Genomic DNA, 11,470 nt, shown 5'->3' with positions numbered 1-11,470 from the left:
AGCTATCACAAGATATCTTCATCTGCGACGGGGGCGGGGACTATCGTGCTCGGCATCGCTAGCATCGGCTAGCGATGTCACAGCGTGCAAAGTACCTCTTAGTCTGAGTATACTATGGAGAATGAAAGTGCCTTGTTCTTACTCTGTGGAGCGGTCAGTTCACCCCAGACCATGCTATGTATAGGCTAAATTTTTGTACTATATTATTATGTATACACATCCTGCAGGTCTTCCCCCTTTTCCATTTCTTCTGTATGAAAAGGCTTCCTGAATCCTGATCCATATAAAATAGCCTCTGTAAAGCTTGTACTGAAAAAATTAAGAATGAACAACCTCCTAATTCTGAAGATCATGGGGTGCTTTATCAGAAGGGAAATTGAGGCTTCAATTTCATCTTTAAATATTCGGCCATGTCCAAGTTCTTGTGAATCAAAACTCAGGTTATGTGTCTTTTTGGTGAATAAATCTGATGAGGATAAAGATGTGGTACAGATCCTTGTAAGGAAGATAGAATTTTTTTTTTTATATATTTTTTTTGTGTCTGAGAACACTGATGTTCTTTTGAAGGCTGGCTGTGAATATTGAGGATGATGAAAATCCAAGGCCTATTCAAGATGAAATGCATGTGGATCTCGAACCTTGAAAGCATTTTTGCGATTAATGAAAATATTTAAAAAATTTAAGATGACTTTTTACAGGGAGACGCTTGATTTAGTTCTAGTGCCTTATTATGGCAATGTGCCAGGCAGTTAAGTATAGCATGATCTACACTCATCCTTCTTCATACAGGTATAAGTTAATTTCATCTGCTGTTTTAACCCCTTTCAAGACGACATATTCACTTCCATCTCTGCAAGCTTCAATGGTATCAGTTCATTTCATTTTCCTGTGACTGTTCCTAAATGATGTAATGTTATCTCACATGCTCAATAGACCTTATAATCCATGTTGATCTGGAAGCTTTTGTCTTTTTTTTATTATTATAGCGCCATTTATTCCATGGCGCTTTACAAGTGAAAGAGGGTATACGTAAAACAATCATTACCCGTACAAAACAGACTGGTATAGGAGGAGAGAGGACCCTGCCCGCGAGGGCTCACAGTCTACAGGGAATGGGTGATGGTACAATAGGTGAGGACAGAGCTGGTTGCGCAGTGGTGTACTGGACTGAGGGTTATTGTAGGTTGTAGGCTTGTTGGAAGAGATGGGTCTTGAGGTTCCTCTTGAAGCTTTCCACGGTAGGGGAGAGTCTGATATGCCAAGGTAGAGCGTTCCAGAGTATGGGGGAGGCACGGGAGAAATCTTGTATGCGATTGTGGGAAGAGGAGATAAGAGAGGAGCAGAGAAGGAGATCTTGTGAGGATCTGAGGTTGCGTGCAGGTAGGTACCGGGAGACTAGGTCACAGATGTAGGGAGGAGACAGGTTGTGCATGGCTTTGTATGTCATGGTTAATGTTTTGAACTGGAGTCGTTGGGCGATGGGAAGCCAGTGAAAGGATTGGCAGAGTGATGAGGCTGGGGAATAGTGAGGGTAGAGGTGGATTAAGCGGGCCGCAGAGTTTAGGAGTTTCATCTTATTGCCTCCTGCTGTCTTAAGTTGGTTGACAATGGGTTAAATTAGACCTACATCTAAGCACAAACTTCCCTAGAAATTTAGACCTAGCCAGGAAAAAGTCACTTTGTGCAGGGGCACTTGTGTCAGACAGCTTGACAAGGCAGGAGACAGGTAAGCTTTGCAAGACATTGAAACAAACGTCTCAAGATCACTAGTTCTGCCAAATGTTTATACCATATTTATTTCTATTGTTTATGTTCTAGCTGCTACATTCTCTCAAATCCCTGAACTCCAACCTTACAACACAAGAGATGTTCTCACAAATCAATTGTCAAGAGGAAGACGAGAGACACCAGACCTAACAATGCAGACGAGCTGAAGGCTACTATCCAAGCAACCTGGGCTTCCATAACACCTCAGCAGTGCCACAGGCTGATCACCTCCATGCCACGCCGCATTGATGCAGTAATTCATGCAAAAGGAGCCCCAACCAAGTATTGAGTGCATTTACTATACAGACTTTTCAGTCGGCGCCAACATTTCTGAGTTTAAAATCATTTTTTCAGTTGGTTTTATATAATAATCTAATTTTCTGAGATAATGACTTTTGGGTTTTCATTGGCAGTAAGCCATAATCATCAACATTAACAGAAATAAACACTTGAAATAGATCACTCTGTGTGTAATGACTCTATGTAATGTGTTTCCTTTTTTTGCATTGAGTTAATGAAATAAATTAACTTTTTCTTGATATTCTAATTTATTGAGATGCACCTGAAGCTCAGCATTGAAACTACTATCGATTGTGGTCAAGTATCAAACACTTTTGGCTGTGAAACAACTTATCATCAGTCTCCTCCACTGAACTTGAGAGTTCCTTCAATTTCTGGATAAGTTACTCTTTTTTTTTTTTTGTTTCTTCAAGAACTATTTACACCCATCAGAGCCTCACTTTCACCTCATCGCTCCAAATCTCCCATTTCGAATCTTCTTCACTTTTTGTATTTTTTGCAAACTTGAACCAGCGTTTCTTGTGACGATATTGAAATTGAGGCTTCTGCACCTTTTTTTGGGCCACCATTCCAGACTTGTGTAATGTGTGTTGCAATGATTGCATGGACGTCTGTGATCTCCCTATTACGAAGCATATGAACCACTTCCTACCGTGTTTGTTGCTGTAGAGCTGATAGACCTTCTGATGTGGTGACCCGTTGACTCCAATAGTTTGCCTGGATATCCAACTCTTGGCTTTTAAATGGATGGATGGACTTAATTTCTTATTATTCCAACTGTCATGGTACTCACATGATGCACTTTGGCAATTTTTGTAGACCAAGAGGCCGCTATCGATGAGCTGGATGATGCTGTTCCTCTTTTCTTGGAAAATCTTCATGGCTGCTCCTTGATTCTAACCAGTGACTTTCGCTTGGTAATCAACCTAGCAACGCTCTGAACTATTAGGGAATGTGAGAGCAGGTTGTAATTTGTAGTATACAGGAAGAAAAATTTCCACCTTCAGGAGCAAAACAGGAACACTGCAGTGACTTAATAAGAATCTGCATAGCTAATCATATGTAATATAGTTGCTAGTCAAATTTATATATGAGATAGCCAAGATGATTTTCTATACAATGAAAGTAGCCTCACGGTTCAAGCTGTAGTGGCTAGTGAGATATTGGCCCTGAAATTTAAAAGTTCAAAACAATGTTACCCTTTTGCTTGCCACTATAAATAGCATCAAAGGAAAAAATATATAAATGACACAATAATTTTGTGTAAAGGGAAAATAGTATTAGGAATATAATATTGTGATAAGTTTGACAGTCACATGGTTAAAGGGGTTGTCCAGGCCTGGGACCAAAGTCTGTAAACATCATGTTACTGCAGACTTTCGAATACCTGCTATTGCGTCTGTGACCAGGTGATCACGTAAACTGAATTTGAGGGTAGCCAGGTGAGTCTAGTTTCCATGTTGCTGCAAGTATTCAGATTGCATATATAAGGCAACATTAACACCTACTCCCATATGGAAGACCGGAAAATCGACACAGTTTGTGGATGATTCGACAGTCTGCAGTCACATAGTGCTTGCAAACTTTTGCATTAGCCAAGGCAACCCCTTAAACTGCAAAAAGGGCCACAAAATCTCTTATTACAGGTCAGGAGGCTAACAGGAATTCAAACCAAAGGAGGTGTCCATGGGACTACCAAGTGTGTCATTCCTGAGCCTGGGCATCATAGGATGGGCAGATGGTCATATGTAGTCAAGTTGGACATCTCCCATTTCCTATAGGAAGGGGTGGATGAAAGAAAACAAGCCATTTAATATTCACTGTACTTGTCTCCTTATTAGCCCATGATCCAGTTAAAGACCTGCTATTTTCCTATTAAAATATAACAGAGAGTAGAGGAGAGATGGTGTTTACTTGCCGCGCCAACGGATCACTTAGACAGATGTTTAGATTAATGTCACTAATACCAAATAACATCAAATCATTTGGTATCTGATGGTCCTGATGAAGGGGGCAGAAGCTCCAGAAACGCGTCGACCTATATGAAAATAAAAGTGACATTAATCTAAACATCTGTCTAAGTGATCCGTTGGCGCGGCAAGTAAACACCATCTCTCCTCTACTCTCTGTTATCTGCTGTTTGGTGGCTGCAGCCGTGGATCGATATTACATGCTGTTATAGTAGTTGTGACTCTCACAACTACATCTGGTGAGTGTTACTCCCCCCTCCCCTCCCTATATTTTTTGGGGTAAGACCCTATTTGCGCTTTCTTTCCACAGCCTCTTCTCGCCTATTAAAATATAGACCACCCTGGAAGCTTGAACTCAGGGCTAGGCATATAAAAAGATAGATTTAACAATGGAAGGCATTCACATGATTGGGATCAGCCAAACTGAACATGATCTATAAACCTCAAGGAAACAGAAAGCCCATCATGCATGCAAATGTTTAGGCATTTCTGTTATTTCTTCTTTGGTATGTTATAACTGTTTTCCGATTTGTGTGTCACCATCTTTTTATAATCATTTTTTGAGAGCACTGTACTTTTTATATAGAAGCTTAAAACTTAAATAGGTTTGGTACTTGTATTCTCTAAAGAATCCATTGCCCGTCCTGTAGAGCATGTGGCCTTTTGACTGTCGGGCAATAGTGTATATTATGGGGGTTTATTACCCCGTTTAGGTGAGTGGTGGCAGTGTGTTGTGTGTGGACTGTGTTGGGTTGTGATTTGTGCTCACTTAACCTCCGTTGTAGACTGTAAAGTGCAAGATTATATGAGAGAAGATAGATTAACCCTTGTAGCCGCACCCCTTGTCACGTGCTGAGAAATCTGTATGTGACACTTTGTGTTACTGTTAGTCTGCTATTTTTGTGTTATACATTTGGACAATGGCATTTTGCATTTAGATCCTAGTCATTGGTTTTCTCAATTTCCTGCTGCATTAAAGTTGTTGCAATCTTTCCTATGATTGCCATAAGGGTGAGCTTCAATTCCAGCTCATTAAGTTACATAATAAAGCAATGATTTCAGCTAAATTAAGTGCAATCCCTTAAGGATATTTTAGAAATGTTATGCTAAGCATCCAATTTATTCAATTATATCCTAACAACTATTTGTTGTAATATTCAAATTAATATTTCTACATAGTTGTTAAAAAAAATCCAGACTCTCTTCACATTCCCATTGTGGCTTACATTTATGAACACGTGCTTGTCTATACATTTTTTGGGGTCCTGGATCGCGTATTATGTCAATTCCACTCTAAACTCTGAATATGTATTTTTTACTGGTCAGTCACAGAAACTGTGTGTTTTAATGTCTGAATCTGTGTGTACACAGACCTCCAGTATTGTAGTACAGCATGTTGGACACACATATAACCATATAACACTACTTCACTTGGCACAGAGGTTCACTGAACTGAGAGAATATGATGGGCCTCTATCAGGTGTGTGGGGTCAATATGTCATCGTCAATACTCACTTCTATTAAGGAAATGAGCGTTCCAAGAAAACCACCTTAAATCTTATAGTAACAGGTAACCTAATTTGTCTACGTCAAAGAGATGAATAGTGGAAAGGAGAAACGGGGTTAATGCTGCGCTGCTGGCGAAGTCATAGATTGTTGATTTAATCAGTTCTTTCTTATTTTACAGGTCTACATGTTTCAGAGGTCAAAGCCTCCTTCATCAGGATAAAGGAAGAATCAACAATGTCATCAACGACATTGTTGATTTTTCCTTTGTCCTGATGAAGGAGGCTCTGACCTCTGAAACGCGTAGACCTGTAAAATAAAGAATTGATTAAATCAACAGTCTATGACTTCAGCAGCAGCACGGCATTAACCCGTTTCTCTTCTCCAGCATTGAAGTTTAACCTATCTCAGGCTGTGGTAGCCACCATTAGCTCAGGCTTGCATAGGGGTTGTAATAAGGAGGGAAGCTCTGCGTCACTGAATTATAGGTGCTCAGGGAAAAATAACAGTCAAAAATAGAGACAATCCCGGCACACTATTACTCCCAAATAAGAAAAATCATGCAACTGTTCATATGCAAATTTCTTTTTATTGATCAAATTGTGTTGAAATTCAGGGAATATGGTTCGTCCAAACAAGTCGACGTTTCGGCTGTAGGCCTTCGTCAGACTGGACTTTATTTTATCACTGAGAGTATGATAGAATGCAATCACGCCGTAGCATGAGCCAAGAGGCAGCGGAAGACAATGCGTCAATAATGATATGCGCTGTTGAGTGTGAACTTGTAGCTCAAGGATTATTAAGTAGATATATGAAATGCATGCGTCACGTGCTACGTCAGTAAAAAGTGTCTCCCCAGGGATTAATGGTAGGTTCCTGGATCTAATGTTGAGGGTAAGAAATGAAAGAATCACCATCACTTGACCCGCTTATATTAGTCGGATTATTGTGGAATCCATATTCTGCATGTCAGTGGGAGGAGGTGTAGCTGGAGACTGCTCTGATGCAGACCAATATACGGTGGGTAATATAGATGTTTCCTAAGTTGTGGTCAATTACATGTATTATTGCCGGTGGGACCGGAAACATCAGAGAACGTCACCTGTAATATATTTGGCGGCAGAGATAGTGTTGCTGATTAGTGAGGAATATCCGGCCGTTCTAGTGTAATATCACCGGTAGGACCGGAATCAGTGGTGGCCGTTTTCACACTGGTGCTGGACGTGCGGTCTGCAAGTGGAGGAGCCTCCTCCCACTGACATGCAGAATATGGATTCCACAATAATCCGACTAATATAAGCGGGTCAAGTGATGGTGATTCTTTCATTTCTTACCCTCAACATTAGATCCAGGAACCTACCATTAATCCCTGGGGAGACACTTTTTACTGACGTAGCACATGACGCATGCATTTCATATATCTACTTAATAATCCTTGAGCTACAAGTTCACACTCAACAGCGCATATCATTATTGACGCATTGTCTTCCGCTGCCTCTTGGCTCACGCTACGGCATGATTGCATTCTATCATACTCTCAGTGATAAAATAAAGTCCAGTCTGACGAAGGCCTACAGCCGAAACGTCGACTTGTTTGGACGAACCATATTCCCTGAATTTCAACACAATTTGATCAACAAAAAGAAATTTGCATATGAACAGTTGCATGATTTTTCTTATTTGGGAGTAATAGTGTGCCGGGATTATCTCTATTTTTGCATAGGGGTTGTGACTTACACAACCTTTTTAGCTGAGTGTCTCTTTATGTACATCTCCCTATAATATCTGGTAAGACCCTATTGGCGCTCTTTTTCACTTCAGCTTTCAAAGAGATCAATGGAAGATAGCTTTTCAGGAAGGTCCACAGAGGACTCAACTGCAGCTAAAACTGCAACAATGATGAACGTAAACACTCTGACACATGGGTAATGGGAAAAGAGAAGACTTTGTACAGGGAGAAGCTGCACCCGTGCCCAACTAGTTCTTGTACAGACTAGAAAGATCCTAGCTGCACGACTGAAACACTGCCTTGGCCTGACTCCCTAAAATGTTGTTGAGGACTTTCTTGTACCTTCTGAAGAACCAGAGGGAAGGCACCAATACACTGCCAAAAAGGGGAGAGGAAGGTGTGCAGGAAAATACAAAAGCCAAGTGTGAGATAATTAAAATATGTTTATATAAGGTAAAGAGGAAAACTAAAGAGAGCTACAAATAACTGGCCAAGTAAAATCTCCCAGAAACCTAAAAGAGGTGAAAGGAAAAGGTGCTGGGAAGGGAAACAAACTGAACTCAGTGCAGGAATTAAACAGGTGCTTACGCAATAGCTAAATGGTTGGAACTGCTAAACACAAGTCCACCTAGAGGTATAGCCAGCAATGAAGTGCAGTGAAAGGTGAACATATAAAACCCAACCCAAAATATGATATTGCAGAGCAACATGGGAAAATGATAAACACCTGAAGAGGAGCAAACCAATAGGAGAGAACAAAGACAACTGGAGCCATCAGCATTTGTAAGGGAAAGACGTCACATCTCCAACAGAGTCTGCGGCTGTGATTTCTTCTCCAGCCACCTGCATTCCCACAGTGGGCAGTGGTGGTGAAAGAGGGAGTCAGTACCAGTAGCTCTGGTGAGCGTAGTCTCTGGTCATCTACCAAGCTTGGTAGGCCTGGGACTTGCATTACCACTGGCTGACTGTGGTGGTGTGTGCCTTCCAGGTGAAATTATCAGCTCCAGCCTATTGGAAGGCATCACACCCTTCTTATACTTTCAGTCTGCTGCTCCCTGTCAGATATATTCTAGTTATTACTACTTGTGTATAGTTCATGCCCTGCTCTATATATTTGTTCCTTGTGTCTAGACCTCTGCCTGTTCTCTCACAACTCTCCTGCTTGCCGTTTTTGTACTTCGCTGCCATCTGGGTGGCACGGTGGCTTAGTGGTTAGCACTGCAGCCTTGCAGCGCTGGGGTTCTGGGTTCGAATTCCACCAAGAACAGCATCTACAAGGAGTTTGTATGTTCTCACCGTGTTTGCGTGGGTTTCCTCCGGGTACCCCGGTTTCCTCCCACACTCCAAAGACATACAGATTGGGGCTCACAATCTAAATTCCCTATCGAGATAGCATTCCTGATGTATGTGAAGCGCTGCGGAATATGTTAGCGCTATATAAAGATTTATTTATTTTTTATTTTATTTATCTTCGGTTTGACCTTAGCCTGATTTCCTGACTATGCTCTTGCCTGACAATTTTGTCCCTTTTCTGTGCCTCCTGGTTTGACCCTGCCTGATGACTATTCTTCCCTGGATTGCAGCCTTCCATGGGCAGCGACTTGCTGGACCCTGTAGTAATTCCAGATCCCTGTATAGGGGTTAAATGGTTTTGGGGTTCTCGGGATCCTGCTTGGTGGGCAGCTTGCCTCTAGTCTGTCCGTGATAGCCATCCTGAGACTCTGGTCCCAGGCATACATTACAAAAGAAAAGTCAATAGCTCAGCAATCGACCATGCAGCAACACATCACTAGATCGAATCCCCAAACTGAGCCATGACAACAACATTATCTGCAGCAGCCAAACCAACTGAGGATTTGCTTCATGCATTGTATTTTCTTAAACTTGTTATTACTATCTATATGTCCTTAAATTTTGTAATGCATGATTTCAAGATTTGTTAACTACAAAACCTAATAAAATCATTTGAATAGAATAGGGAATATTGTTCCTGCTGATGGATTATGCGTAGACCCCTCTATGGTGCAGACTATACAAGGATGGATTAACCAAAAACCTTAAAAGGTGTGCAGAGATTTATGGGGTTTGCTAACTATGACAGAAAGTTAATCAATTAATTTTTTTGAATTTGTTGAACTGACTGAAAATAAATTATTGCTTCTATTTTACTTAATGGGGTGCTAATATCAACAGTCTTTGAAGACATAGCCAAAACATTAACACTTGTTAAAATCTCCCTGAATTTATCCCTGCAGGAAAAAAAAAGTGTGTGTAAGTACATGATTGACTTTAAGTAGTCCAAGAGATTCATGATTTAGTGTTAAATAGGGACTTGATAGTTTTAGGAAATTGTTGCCGATATTCATGTCAGATATGGAGGCCATCTTATCTGCAGGATACTAGGGCCTGTGAAAATATTCCTCTTGTACATGTTGGTCTCCTGTTTTTCCAGTTAGTTCTACGATTGTTACTGCTAGATGGATTGGAGAGTCCTTCCAGTACTTAACTCATTTGACAATATATGGATGGGCAAAAGAAAAGATTATAGGCTAATATGCGTGAACTTCCAAAATTTATTTCAGATTCGATGCAACACAATTAAAAGTGCTCAAATCATAAAATTCCTTTGAAAATGTGTGTATGACACTCGGGTCTCTTAAGACTTTTATCCAACCCCTTTCAATCCCTTTAATGTAAAGACTGCCTCATTAATGTTATAGTGACAGCAACATATAAGCATCAAGCGATCTGTTCAAGTTTAGCAAGATATAGGGATATGTAATAAATAGGGATGAGCAAATGTATTCGCCACTATTCGGTATCCGATGAATAAAACAGTATCCTCTCCGATACTTTCAGTTTCATTTCTGACTTCCTGGCACCTGTTTTCCAGCCATTGAACACATCTGATGTTGCTTGCCCTCACAGTAATGTCGGAGCCATCTTTGTTGTGGTGTTACTGTGATTGGTTTGGCTGCATAGCGTCATAGGGGCTATATAAGCCAGTGGGCATTAGAGAGAGAGAGAAAGAGCGAGAGAGATGTTTCTGCCTTTTCCCATCCATTTCAGCCTTTTCCTCAGTCACCACAGCTCACCGTTCGGTCCAACGTGAAATTATTCGGGTTTCCCATAGACTTACATTGGGTGTTGAATATTCGCGAATAGCAGCGATGAATTCGTTGGATATTCGGCGAAGCGGATATTTTGGTATTTGATCATCCCTAGTAATAAACTGTAATTCAGTGTTCCATTTCCAGGAATTGTCTGGTTCCTTCAAGTTGGCACACTGGAACATGGCATTTAGTGAATATTTTTTTTCTATGTTGTAACCAACTGTCTTCGAGAAAGTACAGGTTTCTCTTTAGATTCCTCACATTTATCATTGCTCATGCTGGCTTCCATACACTTACATTGAGAAGTGACTACTGGCTTGCCCATCAAACACTGGAGCAATCCAGCAGGTTACAACCAGCTGAAGATGACCTTATCAGTGTAGAGAAAAGAAGAAGATGGTAGGGGCAGAGATCATGTATTAGTAATACCACTCCAACGATAAAATTAAAAAACAGTGGTGTTGAAAAAAAGAAATAAAAAAAAAGTGTTGATATATATTTTTTTATAAATTAACAAAATGGATAGTGAATGACCAAAAGAGAAATCTAAATCTAATCAATATTTGGTGTGACTATCCTTTGTCTTCATATCTGCCTCAATTTTTCTAGGTACACTTGCACAAAATCCAGAATATCCAGCTCACCGCCACCTGACTTCACCACTTCTCAGTCTCGGACACCGGCCCTGCCCTGGCCGCAAAGCAAGAAACAGAACATTGATCCAGCTGAGGGCAAATGGTGATTTATTCGTGCATGATCAGACAGTGCACAGATAACGTTGAACGTTATCTGTGCACAGTCTGATCATGCACGAATAAATCACCATTTGCACTCACCTGGATCAATCTTCTGTTTATACACTTGCACAAAGTCAGGGATTTTGTAGGATTATAGGCAGGTGTATATGAGTTACCAATGATACAATACAGATCATTTTCATGTGTAGGTTGAAATACAGTCATTGACTGAAACATAATCCGTTGCATAAATGTTGCAGATGCACTGGTTGGCCAAGGAAACTCAATGAAGTAGATGAAAAAAACATTTTGCTTACTTCCTTTGAAAGCTGAACATGTCCAGCAGTG

General features: G+C 40.7%; 1 protein-coding gene across 1 annotated transcript in view; it reads left to right on the top strand.

Annotated features, from left to right (window-relative positions):
* The first annotated feature begins 324 nt into the window (after positions 1–324).
* The window catches only part of LOC142297289 (extracellular calcium-sensing receptor-like), a 31,219-nt gene continuing 20,073 nt past the window's right edge, over positions 325–11,470 (top strand). Inside the window, exons 1-3 of the mRNA XM_075341537.1 lie at positions 325–498; positions 7,365–7,468; positions 10,995–11,123. Coding sequence (XP_075197652.1) covers positions 325–498; positions 7,365–7,468; positions 10,995–11,123 — 407 coding nt within the window. The remainder of the gene's footprint in view (positions 499–7,364; positions 7,469–10,994; positions 11,124–11,470) is intronic.

This window comes from Anomaloglossus baeobatrachus, chromosome 3 (genome assembly GCF_048569485.1).
Source record: "Anomaloglossus baeobatrachus isolate aAnoBae1 chromosome 3, aAnoBae1.hap1, whole genome shotgun sequence".
In the NCBI taxonomy this organism is placed as follows: domain Eukaryota; kingdom Metazoa; phylum Chordata; class Amphibia; order Anura; family Aromobatidae; genus Anomaloglossus; species Anomaloglossus baeobatrachus.
The sequence above is the reverse complement of the archived record's forward strand: the minus strand, read 5'-3'. Positions and strand labels throughout refer to the sequence as shown.